The sequence below is a fragment of the Punctularia strigosozonata genome, assembly GCF_000264995.1.
Source record: "Punctularia strigosozonata HHB-11173 SS5 unplaced genomic scaffold PUNSTscaffold_1, whole genome shotgun sequence".
NCBI lineage: Eukaryota > Fungi > Basidiomycota > Agaricomycetes > Corticiales > Punctulariaceae > Punctularia > Punctularia strigosozonata.
This window is the reverse complement of record NW_006767433.1, coordinates 2,224,732-2,241,367: the sequence shown is the minus strand read 5'-3', so window position 1 is coordinate 2,241,367 and position 16,636 is coordinate 2,224,732. Positions and strand designations below refer to the sequence as shown.

Sequence of the window (16,636 nt, the reverse complement as noted above, 5' to 3'; positions counted from 1 at the left end):
GTTCCTCTTAGTTTCGGAATTGATGCTCAAATCTCCAACCTACTACTGTGGAATTACGACGGATCGACCATGGCCAGCAATATGACAATTTACAACATCAATTTTTCTCCCTTCATGCCAGTTTCTCCTCATGCGAACTTCACTTTCTCCCCAGGGCGACCATCCGACAGCAGAACAACGGCCTGCGTATTGTTCGTCAACATCAGCCACAACAACTTGAGGCGCAGATAGCGACTCACGTATTTCCCACTGATCCTCCAACCAGGTTCGTTCTTGTCGAGATGCTCAGCGATTTCGTCGCTTTCAAGGCCGACGACGACATCGCTCTTGATGGTTCGCAAGGAGCATATTTTTGGGGCACCCGCCGAGCTCGCCATCGGCCCGATGGCGATGTCGAACGGCGTCGACGCCGGAGCTGCGCAATCGTATGTCAATTTGCGGTGGTTCAAATCACCCTTGTTACCACGCGGAGTTAGTAAGGTCGTGGAAGGCACTTCTGCACGGCACTGCACCTTGAAATACACGAGGTCAGAACGTGAGAGGTGTAGGAAGAGATCCGGCGATTCCGAATGCTGCACATCATGGTCAATCAGCGCAGACGAGGCCGAGAGAGCAAACACGAACGAGGTCCCAGAATGTGTATCCTGTGCACCAGAACGGATGTTGCTCATACACCCACTTCCCTTCTTTCTCGTACTGCTTCCAGCGCTGGCCAAGGCGCCGCAAGGAGCTAGACATAAGGATTGAGCCGGCGGCTATCTCAGATCATATGGAAAGGAATCACCTCATTTCTTGCTCGGTGGCCTTTGGGAAAAGATGCCCATAGCACATGGTGTTAAGCAACCAATCCCAGTCTTTCTTCGTGACGTCCGATACGAACCACGCAAAGCGCTTGCCGTGGAAGCGGATTTGATTAGCTAAGCCGCTCTGGATTAAGAAGTCGGCTTCATATCGTAAGTCCAAAACGTAACGTCCGCGAAGTTACAATAGCTTACCATAGACCATGTCACAGTAGAGTTCAAACCCGGCGTTATCGAGCACGAAATCGATGCGTGCTCCCGTCTTGTGCCGGAGATCCTTAACCGCGTCCCACAGTTTCGGGAGGTGGTTGCCGAGAATGTTCTTCTCTGTGTCTGCAAGGTGCTCGCCTCCTGTGGATTGTAACGCCTTGATCTGTTCTTCGGTCATGTTGATCAACAGCGATAGGTCGGTCGAGTTACCCCACAGACAAACTGAAGACGGTGATTAGCAGCGCTCGCCCGTGTGTGTATTCGGTCGACTCACTCTGTGTTAACTCGAGGAACATGAGCTTCATGGTCTCCAGCCTTTCGTCGTCCGAAAGCCCATCTTTCAACTTGAAAGGCTCCGCGAAACGAGTGGACAACTCGAAGACGGCATCGGACGATCGGGAAAACGTATCGCACTAGAGAAGAAAGGCTTATTATCTCAGGTGACCGCGCTTCGCAGAGCGCACACGAACCTTCTGACGGTAGAAGACGTCGTAATCCTTCCAATATTTACTGATGCTGAAGCATTCATGAAGTCGGCGGTACTTGTATGCTTCCGCGAACAACCACGGTGCGTTCATGAAATCCTTCCCTGAGATAACAGCTGACCGGGACCATACGATGGCAATGTCGCGGTCACTCACCTTGAAAGAACTTGGCGATTTCCTTGTTCCACAAAGGAATATCGCCTTCGCCGTCATCAACGATAGGGCGAAGCTTGGCATTGCCAGATAGGTCCGTCATGAGTTCGTCCATGCGATCGATGCACTCTACGAGGTCGACGACCCGATCTTCTGCGGACTGCTCGTTCAATGTCTGGATGGTATCTTGGATCGCCTTGCCGAGAATGGTGGGGAGGCGCTTGCCCATGGTCTCGTAAGCAAAAGAGTACTCGTGATAACCGCGGTACGCAGGCCACGGAGGGTTGTTGGGATCAACCTGAGCTCAAGATTGATCGTACGCTATGCAGATACGCTGCGAACGATGGTGGGGGCTCACGCGGGAAGGCGAGCGCGGCCATTGGGCCTTCACCTCGCGTTTGTTGGGTAGGTGGGTGAGGTTCAGGGTGACCTTGGAGGGCTTGCTACCGGTGGGCCTGTGGGTGGGTGGTGCGGCGCCATTGGGCTGGATGTCGGGCGCGCGGTCGCCGTCGTGAGCCTGGTGGGGAAAGTAATCGGGCATCGCGGTTAGGGCTGGTGAGCGAGGTACGGAAGGACGAGCGACGAACGGGTCTCCTCCTTTTTCGTCTTTTTTATAAGACTTTCGAACCAACTTTCGGTTTGAGGAAGGGTGACAGGCGAGCTGTCCGGCCGGCTTGGATGCTCGTGATCGATATGGCATCGAACATTCATCGAACGCGTGACGTCATCTGCGAGCTCCCGTCTCCACTTTGCACGACGTTCTGGCGAGTCCCTTCCCCTCGTTACTGCTCTCCGCGCCGTGTCACGATTACACAGAGATAATATCACAAGCAGCTCGGAAGGTACTACCCCCGAGGTGATAGGAGCTGGCCGCTGTTTGGTTCCCGGATCCAGCGATATCTCTAGTTCGGATCGGAGTCATATTGATGTCTACCCTTAGAGGACTAGCAGATCGCTTGGCCTAGCTGGCTATAGCTTGTTATGAGGCATCACCCGGACCAATGGTTGAACGTCGCTTCCCTCCTCTGTGGCGAGATCAGCTGGTCAAGTCGATACACCTCCTTGTCAGGGTCCTCGTGCGGGATTTCCGAAGATAACCGCTTCTTGAACTTAGATTGGCCGCTGTCAGCCCGCCATGCACATTCGGAACTTCGTTACACGGCATACGGATGAATAACATCGAACACTTGTATATAGACCGGCCGACGAAGTGAGTCTTTCACGGCTTACTTATCCGGTTCTGGCAGTATTACGGTACTTAGTGCCGCAAGGGAGACTAGCCGGAGACCATTTGCCACGTGCCGACGGCCTTGTTTCAATGCAGAGGACAGCATAGCCACAAATGGCCACGCAAAAGCTAAACCGCAACGCAACGCGCCGATCATATCCATTCCGGTCGCCTAGCATGCCACCTGGGATCCGGACCACAACCATGCTGCACGGATCGGACAGGCCACTGCACCATACGTTATAAAGGGAATAGCCCCGCGTCCATCCACCAGCCCGCAATACCCCGCTTTTCGCTCTCCTGCTAGCAATCCTGGTGATCGCTCACTGTCATGGCACAGAAAGTCCGATTCACACCCTTCGGTAGGCGACAAGATTGCTACTCAAAATCTCATCTAAACCCACGCCCTCGATAGGTATTCCGTACGTGGAGGAGTTCTCGAACGTGACTTTCAAAGCCAAGCCAAGCGCCACTCCAAAGCCACCTTTACGCCCGGCATTGAAGACATTTCCGTCCAATACCTCGCTCTCCAACCTGAGCAATCTGTCCAGCAATCCGAAACTATTTCCGGTGGCCTGCGATACATTAGCTCCTTTGGATGCTTCCGCGGGGCTCAGCGTGCGGAGCCCTGTCTTGGAGCCGTCCGCACGGTTGTCCCGCGCCATCTTCGATGGAACGCCTGCAGGAGGACTGTACATTCACTTCCCTCTCCGTCCTGGTGGCGATCCCCCTACTGTGCCTAAGAAGACCTCTTCTAGTCGTTTGCGACGACTGAGGAAGGCGATCGCTGATGCGGTCCGCGCCGCGGGAATGGACAGTCCACCATCGCCTGCTGTGTCCAACGAGGCCGTTATCCCGGTTCCGAGCATCCGAGCCAGTGTAGCGGATGCGCTGGCTAAGAACGGCCGCGCAGGAGCCGGCGGCCGGAAACAACCGTCTCTCCGGATCGACGTTGGCCGTCGAAGCGTCGCGGCACCTCAGAAACCCGTCGAGTCTCAAACAAAACGAGGGTCCCTCTATCGCGGGACTTATGGACAGGTGTGCGCTGCGATTCAAGCAGCGGGTTTGGACATGACACCGTGCTCGGATACTGGATTCGGCGAAGGTATCTCGCATTTTCCCGAAGCTTGAGCACGTTGAGTTAATCAAGCTTCATCAGCCACTCGTCTCGGAGTCATATTCGTCGCAAGTAACAACGACCAAGGCGGCGTGGAGTTCAGGAAGCTCACGCTTTGGGGTTGAACATCCCGCGGTGCGGGTTTGACTGTGTCATTGATCATGCCCTACACGCTGGATCCGAACGGGCTCGAACGTTCTTTAACACTAATATGCTGCCATGTTGTATTGTATCGTAGCGGGGCCTCTCGCACCGACGTTCAGCGGGGCCATGTAGCATTAGATGTACAACATAACTATACGATGTACTCAGTATGATTGGTTCGAAACGTCCAGAAGACGGGTGTGATAATACAACAAGTGACGCCTGCGGTGATCGGGAACATAAGTAGGCGTGATTTATGAGTCCGTGCAACTCGATAACATTCAGGTCCCAAAAGCGTGCGTGTGGACGTCGGAATTGATTATTTGTGTATCAGAACATGTTGCTGCCTGAAGCCTCGCGGTTGGCAGTGTGCTTAGGGGCTGGCGTTGGGACACGCGATGCTGTCTCCGGCCGGTAGGTCGTCGTGTGATTAGCAGGGCCTGAATACCAGGATTGGCAGAGCATGGAGATGTCGGGGTGGCTGGAAGCGGCGCGGCGGATCGCAGGACGCGGTGCCTGAGAGGAGGTAGAGGAGATGCTCAGGGTCGCAGTGCCTGATCTGCGTATATCGGTCATGCGGAGCGTGGCAGAGGGCGTCCGGCGATGGTTACGAGGGGAGGGCGGCGTCATGACAGCCTTCGACGAAGATGATGCAAAGTCGGTGCGCATCAATGACGAGGCGGAGGAATGTATGCGACGAAGGGTGTAGCGTTCCTGCGACGACTTGTCTCCCTCGCCGTCGCTCGGAGGCGGAGACGGCCAGGGAGACTGAACGCGCTGCCAACTGGGCTCTTCTTCTTGGCTGGAATGACCGTCATCTTCGTCATGATGAGGGTGAGCGTCGTCGTTGGCTTCCTCTTTCACGATCTCGGTATCAGAGGTGATTTCGACGCCATCTCCTCTGACAACGCGTGTCTTATCATTGCACGTCTCGTTCTCGAGGCCGTTCTCCGCCCGTACGTTGAGAGGCCTAGGGGCCTGACGTTGAACCGCAGGCAAGTGGTGTCGTACCCAGGAGCGGCATGCCATGAACGCTCTCTCTGTGACGTCCAGGAACGGGAATGCCTGGAAAACATGCACCTGATCGGATCGTGTCAGTTTAATATGGCCCGCCGGTACCCCGTGAACGCAGTCACATACCGCGTCCTCATACAGCTCATGCTGGAGATCCACGCCAGCAAGGGTTGCTTTGTGCGCCAAGAGTGTTATCTCGTCGCGCAAGACCTCTGCATCTCCGCATTGCACAAGCATCGGTGGCAAGCCCACGAAATCACCGAAGAGGGGCGAAGCATACGGATGCGTCAGGTATTTTTCCATGTTTTCACCTAGGTAGCACGCGATGGGATCCAGGTGAGATGCAGGATCGGGACGCGGCACAACGTCGAAATCCGCATTGCTGTCCCAGGAGTCACAACTCATGGTCAGATCTATGGGATGCGTCAGATCAGCGACAGCGTCACTGAGGTGGTCATTACTAACCAACCCAAGGCGACATCAGTATGGCGCCACCAGGGAGAGGGTATCCGTTGTCCCTCAGGTACATTAATACCGCAAGGGATAAGCCACCGCCCGCGCTGTCACCTGAGATCAAGATATTTTCTGGGGGTATGTTCAAGTCCTCCACCAGCCGAAGGTAGGCAATGACGGCATCATGCAACGGGCCAGGGAATCTGGTTTCGGGGGCAAGGCGATAATCAATGGCTACTCGATTCAGTCAGCATGCAGGGGACAGGAACGAAGAACCAGGTGGGTGCATACCAAAAACCCTGGCTTCTGTCCACTTTGACAGTGGAATAGTGATCAACCTATGGGTAGTGGCACTGAAGCAGTAGTACGCCCCTAAGATGTCAAATTGAGTATGCCATCGTACGAAGATGAAGCATGCGTACCACCATGGAGATATAGTATCACTCTATCTTTCCGTTTCGCCTGTTTTGGGGAGGGGTTTGCCTCTTCAGCGGGCCCGGGCGAGGCAGCGGCTTTGCGCGTAGCGTTCCAGTCTGCCTGCAACCTCTTCCACAACTTCTTACCGACCACCCACTCGCCATATAGTTCCCGTGACCCATCCTCCAGACTATCGAATTCTTGGAGGATACCACGCAAGTTGCGTTTGCGGACCCGGAACGTGACAGGGGTCACTAGAGCATCGGAGGGCGTCGGTATCAAGCCACTCAGACCTATAAGGAGCCTAACAGTCGCCTATGAGAGCGCTGAGCATCATTTGCACGCGCGATAGCGCAAGGCTCACTATATCGACGAGATGGGAGTGCTTCCCGACATTGCGCATGAAACTGGTGATCAGCGTCATTTCAAGCCCCCAGGACTTTCTCCGTGGCCCGAACAGAGAGTGGGACGCCAAGTCGAGAGCAACTTCCGTAGCTAGCAGGAAGTTCGGTCAGCTTCCCATTTCACGCTCTCCCCGAAATGTCGCTGCATGCTCACCCTTGCTTGCGGCCAGTGCTCCATATTTCCAAACATCCCATATCTTGAATGCGCGCTCCCTTTGCTTCAGCCTTGGGTCGACCCGCGCAGACGGTGGACGAGTTCCGGGCGCTTTGTAGTGGTGCAAGAGATCGTGGGGAGACTTGTTCGCGCGAGGGGCAGCAACTTGTTGCTCAGAGGCGAGCTGTTCATTATTCAGGTCGGCGTCGGAGGAGTACGAGAACGGCCAGGAAAGCATGATGGTCATGGCAGAAGCCTGGAGGGGTAAGTCGACTGCCTGCGGTTCGGCAAGCGCAGCTGGCGGTGATATATGGGCAAGGAGGACTGATTAGGCTGTGCGGGCCATCGGGGCAGGGAGGGAACTATCGCTGCAGCCATACTTTGACCCCGCACTAAGACGGACATGGCGGCGTCACGCGACTCGCGCTCCATCATCGCGTTCCGAGCCTTCCGCTGCGAAACCCTTCCGTTCTTCTCTGTTCGACCACACTCACCCGGAATCAGCTGCTAGATGGCGCGTACGACACCATCCAATTGGGCACTGATCCATCCTAACGTTTATGTACGACCTATCTCGTTGATTGCTGATAGCGGAGAGTACATTGCGTTGTCTCATACGGGTTCCTTAGTAGTCGTCTCCCCGACTGACCACCTCCTTCACGGTCGGCCGCAGCAAGATGGTGTGTTCCTGCTCAATAGAGTTAGCGAGGTTACTCCGCTCAGGTGTGTGAGGAAAACCGCACAAATTGGGCGGTCATGCTTCCGGGAGCGTCACAAAGGGGAGGGTATGAATTGACCACCCCTTGCTGAACCAGATGATTGAGCTGGAAGGGGAGCATGCGCAATCAGCGGCTTCCTCAACAAGACTCAAATACAGATCGCACCGCAAGTAGATACCGGCTTTCTCCTAGCCTGTCCAGATACCGTCGACAGAACGGAATGGTTCCAAAGTTCTTGTTGATCGTCTTCAGCAACGACTGCGCCGTGGTGAGTCTGCAAAGGCTGCGTTAGCGACAGAAGCGACGAGTTAGTACAGTTGAGATGAACCGTAGCTGAACGTTCGGGGCATCCCAGATTTTGGCATAATGCGAGCATTCGCCCTGTTCGACCACCTTGCCGCGACCGGTGGAGCCAAAGGTCTCTATCGCAAAGTAATCGCCTTCTTCCATCTTCGTCTGATCGTTATTCTTAACCAGGAGGACGGACTTGCGCCCATGAATTTGGTACGGATGGATAGTATGGCCGCTGAGATTCTCGATAGCTTTGACTGAACGTTGGTTGAGCAACACGTATTCAAGGTCTGCAAGGAAATGCGCACCTGGCAAAATCTTCCCATTCACCTCAACCTCGTATGATTCCATCGTTTCCTGTATGGCCCCGCCAATCTCGCCTAACCGAGCATCGATACCAGCTTCCTATGGAACGGAAAAAAATTAGTGCCGAACGTCACCGAAAGCATAGGCAAATGGGATTACACGGATTCCTGTGTTCGTGGCGGCTTTGACCGCCTCAAGCAGTTTGTCATATGTTGGTTCGAAGTTGAGCGTGAATGCCGAGTCGCATATGCGCCCCTTGACTTGTACACCGATATCCACCTTCAACACGTCACCCTGCTTAAGAACTATGTATGGCATATCAGACAATAATCAATACTGCGAGGGCATTGTCCAGACATACCAATAGTATCTCCAGCGTTCGGAGTGTAATGAGCCGCGCAGTGATTGAGACTGAGGCCCGTTGGGAATCCGATACCAGCCTCCAGTCCATTCTCTTCGACGAGGGCCCGAATACCATCCTCTATCGTCTCCGCGATATGCGTCATCGTCATACCGGGTTTGATGTACTTCTTGGCATGCTTGCGAACCAGTCGATGAACTTCCGCGGCCTTGCGTATGTTGTTATAGTTGGCCTCCGGGTCCTGCATGATCATCTTCTCTTCATAACGCTTTTCTTCGGATGTCGTCCGCCATCGGTTACTAGGCATGGATATGAGCGGGATTGTATACCCGAATGTGATATACCACGACGCACTCGTCTTTGTACTCCTCGATCTGTCCTTCCGGATACGTGCCATCGGGAAAGAATTTCGATAGCCCGATTCGCGGCGGGTCGCTTTGCTCGGGCTTGTTGGCTTTCTTCTTGGGCTTCTTCTTCTTCTTTTTCTTCTTTCCCTCGCCTAGGCATAACGCGACATAGGATCAGAGAGACGTGCGCAAGGCCCAAGCGAGACGCCAACCTGCGGCTGCGCCTTCTGGTGCGCCGTCCTCCTCTCCTTCGTCATTATCGTCCTCCCCGTTGACGTGCGCCGGCGCAGGGTCCTCTGTGGGGGCTGCTAGTGGATCGACGGCCATGACTCGACAGCGACGAGATCAAGAGCGAAGGTCGAAGTCAAGGTTACGAGACTTCAGGAAGTTCAGCCACTTGGAGAATGAGTTTGGATCCGGAAATCGCAAGCAGGCTGCGCTGCGGTCAGCGGCTTTGTGGTACCCTGCGTCCGACCCAGCATCGTTCACTGGACTGCAGGACGTTAGTATGGTCTCGAGCAGCTGCGGATGCCAAGCTACAGGTGCCGCTATCGACGAGCTCGGGAACCCGGAAAACCAAGCGACGATGGACAGACCCGCTATGACCCGCTGCTCTGGTTCCGCCACCACCGTACGAAACCCAACTCGTCTTGCTGGTCTACACGCCCAGTTCATTCCGCTGTCCGTAGCCCAATCGAACACCGCGCTTCGACGTCAGCAACTGCGGCGGAAGTACCATCACTGGGACCGTGCGGCATCCCGTCCGCCGGCAAAGGTCCAGCAACAGTCATGGCAGCCATGATTGGCGACGAACGGCTTAGCAGTTCTAAAAACACCCCATACTTACCAGGGCACAGAGACGGACATAACAAACGTTCGCGATACTCTTAGCGACCTGACAGCCGGATCTATCTCCCACCCACAACAATATAGCACCCAATCATATAGCCGCCATGTGAGCATTAGCAATGGCGCGCGATGTCGTGTTGACCGTCATCTGCATCCTGGCCCTATACCCGTAAATCCCTCCGATATTGCACGAATGCCACCAGGTTGTCGCGAACTTCTTCCCCTCGTAGTCGCAGCTCTCGCCCGCCTTCCCGCTTCCTGTCGATTCCACGTACGGTACGTTTGACGCCATCGATGCTTGCGGCGAGCTTCTCAAGGAAACGACCTTGGCGGAAGTTGACATCGTACGGTAATGCTTCGTCCGAATATATGTCAATTAGAGCTGATGTAGCTTGAAGGGCAACCTCCGTGTCGGCTACATCTGATGATGCCCCATCGGGTAGTAAGGCCAGTAAGTGCTCGGCTATGACCTTTGCAGCAGCTAAGTATGTCCGTCCAGAGTTCACAAGGACACGGCCTACCCGATTTGCGTCCACGGACTGAGGATGCTGCGCAAGGCACTCCAGGACGCCAATGCATTTAACACGCACAACTTCGCTGGTGGTTTTGTTACACAATTGCAACAATATTTGGATTTGATCCTGTTGAGGAACCTAGAGTGATATCAGTGATCGTCTTTCATAAGCATCACGCTACTCGCCAAGTGCCCTTTCCATATCATGCCGACTCCCCATAGCACACCTATGGCCGTGTCCCAGTATTCCTTTCTTCTCGCCGGTTCCTGAGTCACCGACACCTCCATATTGAATCCCACCGCAGCCAGCGCAGTCCACAGTTCCTGCCATATCCGCAGACCACCATCGACGTCATCCCTGAGAGCAGCAGGGGATGAGGTGAACGAGAAAAACACGTTATTCAGACATTCCAGGGCGCTGATGTGAATTGCCGCAAGGGCCGACGTAACAGGTGGATAAGGAGATGGCGGTATCGGAAAGGAGAGCGGACTGGGTTGGATCAAGGCGATGAGTGGTTCTACGAGTGGAGGGAGGAATGATGTCGGCTTTGTTACTGCAATCGAGGAACCATCTTCTTGTGCATCTTCATCGTGAGCCTCGTCATCCATGTCGACATCGGCTGCAACCTCGCCACCGTTATCAGCATCTGAAGGACACTATCAACCAACGACTGAGAGAGTGAGAAACTTATCAACAGCGTACCTGGATCTTCACCGGACGGATCGGGAAGAGTAGCACAAACGCCGGTGAGGATTTCAAGCGCCAGCTGCACAGTGCGCAACTGGTTCTCTGTGCGCGCTAACTCCGTCTCTTCGGCGGTGCGATGGTCTGACTTGGGCGCATTCTTCAGCGAAAGCTTCTCGATTGATGGTTCTGTTGCCTGCATCATACATTACACATCAAAATAGAACAGATACTTCAGAGAGAACGCATGTACCAGCTTTGCAAGTTGTGCCTCGACGTTCTTCGCTACATGACCAAGAGAGACACCACGGATGACCGGCTCAAGAGCTGGCAGAACGACCTCGCGATCGACATCAACAGCAGCAGAGCCGGAGGGAGGTGGAAATGGCGAAATATTCCTCAATATACCTTAACGCGTCGATTTTCAGGATCCGGGACGATTAAACCTGTGACGAGACTCACCACATGCGAGCACCTGCTGCGTGATATAACGCTCGTTTTCCATCTGCTTGCTTTTACCCTTGACATCCGACATCATAGCTTGGGCCATGGTGAGAAGGCACGTCACGCAAGATGAGTTCGCCCGGACCTCGTTAATGACGGGTAGGTTCTCGTCCGTGAGGACGTAAAGACACTGGGCTGCGGAGTGGTCAATGAGAACAAATGAGTCGGTGTTAGGCAGCGTAGTTACCGGCGGATGTAACAGTTGAGGCAGGTAATTTATCTCTCGCAGAGAGAAATGAGCACAGGAACGGGACAAGTCCAAGGGCGTTGACGGCTTTCAGGGCCTTACTGGATGTCTCCCTGATGACACACGGGGATCAGAGTCCTCGAAGAGGAAGGCGCGGTGACGTTGTAACTCACGAGAGACACCACAAGATGGTAATCACGCTATCGGCAAATTCGTAGATAAGCTGTTTGGCATTCTCGGGAGCAGATGCTGGGGATGTCAAGTATTGCGAGAGTGTATTTGATATCTAGCGTCGACTTGAGTGACACTACGGCGCGTTCAAGGACCTACGTACCTTAGGGATGAATTCTTTCAAGGGCGCCAAGATGTTCTTATTGTACATTTCTGCGCATATGTCGTAGCCTCCATCTATACATAGATTACTGGTATCCAAATTCAGTCAAGTTTAATCGAACGTCTACTGAGATCTCTACACACCGGAGAGCACCAGTAGCCTCAATGGCGACCTCTTCTTCGTTATCTGAAAGCCGCGTGATGAGCGCCCCGACTACGTTTTTGCCCTGGAGCAGACGTCGCGTCGAGGGATCATTTTGGATGAGATTTGATACGGCAACGCAAGCCCATTTCCGTTCACTGGCTTCCGGGCCGGACATCTATTCGTTCCAGGTGTACAGCGCCGTGATGCCTCCATACATTAGCGGAGGCACTTGAGATGCTACAAAATGCGACGGCGACCTTTTGGATAATGGGTAGTATAGCCTCATTTTTGGAGGATGCGGAGGATGCGGCAGCCAATCCCTTCGGTATATGGGAGTCTGGGACCCGTACTGGGTTGTGTCTGCGCATAGACCTCTTCTTTTGTGATTTGCCCATAGTTGCGAGTAGTCGATGATCAGCACCGGAGAGAAACTGGCTCAAAGAGCAAGCAATGGCATATTGATATCTTGAAAATTCGGCACAGCCACTGTTCAGATACATTTTGTACATATGTAGTAGGATGATCCGCATGTAACGTCGTCGAAAACAGTGTCCCGGTGTTCTTGATGTGCCATCGTCGCAGCTCGTCTCATGCACCTCTCCCCGCTGTCGCTGCGGTCCTCCTCGGTTCAGCACCGCCCCGATTCGTCGAACGGACATTAGATGCTTCTGCCTCCGCAATGTTTTTCTGCCATCTATCGATCAACTTCCCGACTCCTTGGTACGGTCGTTCTGGAGACGGCGATCCAACAGACGGTGGTTCATCTGCTGTATTGTTGGTTTTGATCTTGATCGGGGTTGGTCGAGGCGTTACGAGTGATTGCTTTCGCTCCCGAGTCCCTGGGGCTTCCCGGGTTGTCGAGATCTTGTGCTCGCGAGCAGCCGAGTTTGGTGTATTTCGAGTAATCGACGTCCTTCGTTCTCGAACCATTGAGGCGGGATCGAGAGCAGTAGATGATCCCCGTTCGCGAATGGGAGAACGTGAACCCGAGGACGAGTTGGCTGTCGCTGTGGAGCTCGATGCCGCGGGCAGTTTCAGGGGAACTTTGTAGGGCTGCGCAGAAGGCATGTAGCCGTTACCAGTCGGACGTTTCGCTGGTGACTGCCTTGCGACGTTAGTACCAGTGGGCAAGGGTATCACTCGTAACGAGCCGACCGGCGAACTACGATCTACCGCTTTGCTTGAATGTTCTACAGTGACTGCAGGAGAAGGGGATCTGGTCCCCAACGGTGTCGCCCCGGACAGGGCAGTTGTAGGGGAAAGTTGGGGAAACCTGCTTGCAGCTGCAGACGGCGACGGTATGGACGCCGTGGATGTGTTTGACACCCGGGAGTTAACCTTGAGAGCGCCCGGCCTGGGGGCGGAAACAGGAGAATGGCTGGACTTCGCGTTGCCATTACCTGTGTAGGATTCGTACAGCTGCACCATGTCGGAAATCGAACTTCGTCTATGAGTAGACCGGGCAGCTGGAGTAGTTCGAGGTGCCAAGCCGGGCAGAGCAACGGAAGAAGCATTCCCCGCAGAGGTAGCTTTCGACACTGGGAACATGAACATCGACTGAGGTCGCGACTTCACAGGACTGGAAGCGGCATTGGGCTGTGTAGGGCGAGGAGTCACTTTATGTTGACTCAGCTTCGATCCAGGTCGTTGTGGCAGAGCGGGAACCGACTTGTCACGAGAAGCAGCCGGCTTAGGCGCCACCGGTGGTTTCGCATTCGTGGATGGTCCTTGAGGAGCCACGGGCTGATGGCGTGACTCGGAAAAGGGAGTCCTTGTCGCTACTGAACTAAGCTCGTTCCCACCGTAAAGATCCACCAAGTCGTGTACTGTGCTTTGTCTGCCTTTGATGCGGCGCCTGGGTTCGCCCGCCTGCAATACGTCAAGTGTGGGGTGATAACCCTTAGCGTCCTCTGGTCCCTCGGAGCTCCCACTAGACGAAACAGACGAACGCTTCTCCTCGGTACCTGTGCGGTGGGAAATCCGGATTGGGCTCCAGTTCTCAGTCAGACCGGAGCTCGGGGGAAGGCCAGGCGCTCCCACGGATTGAGCAGTGGAAAGAGACAAAGAAGACTGCGAGCGCGGAGGCCTCGGGGGTGAGGCAGTTACGGCTTGCTGAGGAATCTCGAGCGGAACGTCGCTTCTCTCGATGAATGATGCCCGTTTGCTGGGGGATTCGCGCAACACGGGAGTCCCGGGAGGGTTGTGAAGATCCGCTGTACGTGATGAAGGTATAATTCCTTGCACGTCGTCGTCACCAGTAAGCCAGTCCTTGGGTCCTGAGCGAGTAACAGTATGTGATTGTTTGGAAGTGAGGCTCTCTGGTGCTTGATCAGCAGACACCTCTGGAGTATTGACGATGACAGAGCTCCGGTGTTTCCGCGGTATGACGGGCCTGACTGGCACCGCTACGGCCGTGTCTGAGCCATTCCCATCGGACGCTTGACCAAACCGACGATCAGAGCTGGGTTGAGGATCGCGCAGCATGATTCCTCCGGTAACCGGCTGGGACCGTATTCCGCCATATGAGGTGGAAGGCAACGCTGGCGATGGAGATGCGAAAGTACGATCTAATTCTTCCAGTGATGGGAAACGCTGTTCAGGCGTCAGGTCTTCAAGAGGGGACTTCAGACCACTTGAAGGCCGATGCGGAAGTTGAGGAGGCTGTATTGTCGGCTGCGGGGAGGCAAACGGCTTCACTGCGGAGGCAGATGGACCAGTTCTCGAGCTCAACGTGTTGGATGGAAGCTGGGCCGCTGACGAAGACGCTCGCGGGATGGGACTGGGTTTGCTTCTCATCAGTCGGGCGGTTTCTGAACTGCTAAGAGCGCCCGTAGAAGTCAAGCCCTGCCTTCCTATGCTGGCTTCAGCCAAAGTCGGGGCCGGGGGTTTTTCAACGAAACCCAGGCCGTGGAATGCGTCCTTTGGTGTTGCGGTGCTAGTACGAGGTCCCCGAGTCGCCGATGATGATTCGGAGTTCGAGCCTGGTCGGGATGGAACGGGTGAAAAATTACTGCTGGACCCTACACTGATTGAAGGTACGCCTGTGCCACTCCCCACGCTCCCTGGCATACCCACGAAGGCGTCACCAAAGCCGCTGTGGGTGCCGGTGTAGGCTGGGCTCCTCGTTTCCGGTGCAAGACCTTTAGGTTTCCACGCGTCATCCATACCGCCTGTTGGACCTCTTGGTCTCCAAGCCCCACTGCTGACTACACCGGATTTGTGTCCCTTGACCTGTTTCCAACCGCGGAGATCATCTGTGCCGGTAGTCGTCGGCTTCTTGACGGGACTCGACGCGCGGTCGGCAAGGCCTGTACCGAAAGCAGTAACCACGCCAGGAACGATGGGTCGGCCACGACGCATTGGGGCAATGGCTTCAAGAACCTTCTCTCTCGCTTGCACACCGACACCGGTTGCAACCTGCGCAGAATTGGCAGCATTCGTATCTGATGTTCGAGCTTCCGGACCGCCGCGATAAGATACCAGGCCCTCCAGTGAGTTTGAATGAGCGGAGGATGTCAGCATACTAGCCCGCTTGGTCGGAGACAATGGCTGGGCCTCAGGCAACGAATAGTTGAAACGTGACTTGGTTCCTCGGAGAGCATGAACAGCATTGAGAACCTCAAATACTGAGGGGCGTTGTGGGCCAAGCTCTCTTAGCATGGAAGCTGCAAACGTCTGTTACATCGAGGCCAGGCTTGGGTTGGGTATTGGCTCACCTATTAGTCCATTCATTTGCGCTGAATAGACCGGATAGGGTGGTATCTTGTACTGGACATTGAGAATAGCAAGCGGTCCATGCTCCTCGAACGGCGTGGTGTAGTAGCAGAGCTTGTAGAGCAGCACGCCGAGCGCCCACACGTCGCTCTTCTCGTCGATAGGCCTCCGTAGGTATGGGTCAATCATTTCCGGAGCACGATATTGTAGCGTGGTATGTCGGTTGAGATCAGCCTCCAGAGCCCTGACTTCGGCGTTGTTGGCCGGAGGCCGGGCCATAACAGGCGTCGCAGATCCGAAGTCACAGAGTTTATATGAAGATGCCGAGGCTTGCAGGATATTCTCAACTTTGAGATCACGGTGCAAGAGAGGCGGTTTCAGATTATGCATGGCTGCCACACCTTCGCAAACATCAACGAAGATTTGTAGGATCTCTGCTTCGGTGAGACGTTCCCGTAGTCGCCGATTCATCATGTCAATGATGCCTCCTCCTGAGCGAACGGTGTAAGGATCTTTTCGATATTCGTGCATATGACTGAACCTTGGCAGAACTCCATGAGGATAAAAACCTCATAAGTACCATTGGGAAGTTGATGCCAGGCAGCGTCAATTAGATAGACTATGTTGGGATGTCCCCTGAGAATGCGCTAAGTGAAGATTGAGAAAAGTAGGAGCTCGTGAAGCGTCAGATCGCACCATAATGTCCACCTCCTTCTTGACTTCGCTCAGCAAGGCATCGTTCTGGACAGCCATTCTCTTCAAGACATGCCGAGTGGTTCCAAACACCGGCTGCGTCGTTCGCACAAGATACACATGGGCAAATCCGCCTAGATAAGACGCGTGAGTTCGTATGTGTAGAGTGTCTCGTCGAACACTGACCTTGACTGAGGTAACGCTCCACCTGGACCGTGAACTTATTGACGGCGATTGCTTGTCCTGGTACGAGAGTACCTTTGTTACCGGCCACGTACGCCATATCAGTGACCTCCTCAGCCTTAGTACGTTGTCGTGTCAGCCGCCAGCAGCAACCGAGAGATGGGGTTGTCTACACTGATTCGTGAACAGCGAGAGTCGCGTGCTGTGCGACGAACTGGCACGCCGC

The 16,636-nt window shown here is 54.5% G+C and overlaps 6 protein-coding genes across 6 annotated transcripts; 1 reads left to right on the top strand and 5 right to left on the bottom strand.

Moving 5' to 3' along the window:
- Nucleotides 1-14: 14 nt before the first annotated feature.
- Nucleotides 15-2,128, bottom strand: PUNSTDRAFT_117530 (DUF89-domain-containing protein; the record flags this gene model as incomplete). The annotated part of the gene is made up of 11 exons (XM_007378728.1): nucleotides 15-182; nucleotides 240-455; nucleotides 513-572; nucleotides 625-730; nucleotides 785-944; nucleotides 996-1,232; nucleotides 1,285-1,423; nucleotides 1,481-1,599; nucleotides 1,652-1,946; nucleotides 2,007-2,091; nucleotides 2,121-2,128. The coding sequence occupies 11 exons, from the start codon at nucleotides 2,126-2,128 to the stop codon at nucleotides 129-131; spliced, it is 1,479 nt and encodes a 492-aa protein (XP_007378790.1). The 3' UTR covers nucleotides 15-128.
- A 1,079-nt stretch (nucleotides 2,129-3,207) lies between these two features.
- Nucleotides 3,208-4,118, top strand: PUNSTDRAFT_129541 (uncharacterized protein; the record flags this gene model as incomplete). Its single annotated transcript, XM_007378727.1, has 3 exons — nucleotides 3,208-3,238; nucleotides 3,292-3,981; nucleotides 4,036-4,118. 3 exons carry the CDS (start codon nucleotides 3,208-3,210, stop codon nucleotides 4,116-4,118), a joined length of 804 nt encoding a protein of 267 aa, XP_007378789.1.
- Nucleotides 4,119-4,467: 349 nt separating this feature from the next.
- Nucleotides 4,468-6,817, bottom strand: PUNSTDRAFT_95266 (lipase/ esterase; the record flags this gene model as incomplete). The annotated part of the gene is made up of 7 exons (XM_007378726.1): nucleotides 4,468-5,217; nucleotides 5,278-5,564; nucleotides 5,617-5,838; nucleotides 5,896-5,976; nucleotides 6,027-6,336; nucleotides 6,386-6,516; nucleotides 6,580-6,817. The coding sequence occupies 7 exons, from the start codon at nucleotides 6,815-6,817 to the stop codon at nucleotides 4,468-4,470; spliced, it is 2,019 nt and encodes a 672-aa protein (XP_007378788.1).
- Nucleotides 6,818-7,144: 327 nt separating this feature from the next.
- Nucleotides 7,145-8,930, bottom strand: PUNSTDRAFT_95261 (peptidase M24A methionine aminopeptidase; the record flags this gene model as incomplete). The annotated part of the gene is made up of 9 exons (XM_007378725.1): nucleotides 7,145-7,267; nucleotides 7,323-7,403; nucleotides 7,464-7,572; nucleotides 7,627-7,846; nucleotides 7,898-7,994; nucleotides 8,055-8,200; nucleotides 8,257-8,555; nucleotides 8,611-8,755; nucleotides 8,810-8,930. The coding sequence occupies 9 exons, from the start codon at nucleotides 8,928-8,930 to the stop codon at nucleotides 7,205-7,207; spliced, it is 1,281 nt and encodes a 426-aa protein (XP_007378787.1). The 3' UTR covers nucleotides 7,145-7,204.
- A 574-nt stretch (nucleotides 8,931-9,504) lies between these two features.
- Nucleotides 9,505-12,232, bottom strand: PUNSTDRAFT_79751 (ARM repeat-containing protein). Its single transcript, XM_007378724.1, has 11 exons — nucleotides 12,078-12,232; nucleotides 11,820-11,995; nucleotides 11,677-11,764; nucleotides 11,516-11,628; nucleotides 11,343-11,455; nucleotides 11,114-11,290; nucleotides 10,905-11,059; nucleotides 10,670-10,847; nucleotides 10,153-10,613; nucleotides 9,974-10,105; nucleotides 9,505-9,922 (listed from the first exon to the last, which is right to left on the bottom strand). The coding sequence occupies exons 1-11, from the start codon at nucleotides 12,213-12,215 to the stop codon at nucleotides 9,614-9,616; spliced, it is 2,040 nt and encodes a 679-aa protein (XP_007378786.1). The 5' UTR covers nucleotides 12,216-12,232; the 3' UTR covers nucleotides 9,505-9,613.
- Nucleotides 12,233-12,477: 245 nt separating this feature from the next.
- PUNSTDRAFT_140311 (uncharacterized protein) lies at nucleotides 12,478-16,622 on the bottom strand (the record flags this gene model as incomplete). The annotated part of the gene is made up of 6 exons (XM_007378723.1): nucleotides 16,584-16,622; nucleotides 16,414-16,528; nucleotides 16,231-16,361; nucleotides 16,076-16,181; nucleotides 15,537-16,025; nucleotides 12,478-15,485 (listed from the first exon to the last, which is right to left on the bottom strand). Coding segments are annotated over exons 2-6 (3,831 nt in total), but the record flags the coding sequence as incomplete, so codon positions are not given.
- Nucleotides 16,623-16,636: the final 14 nt, after the last annotated feature.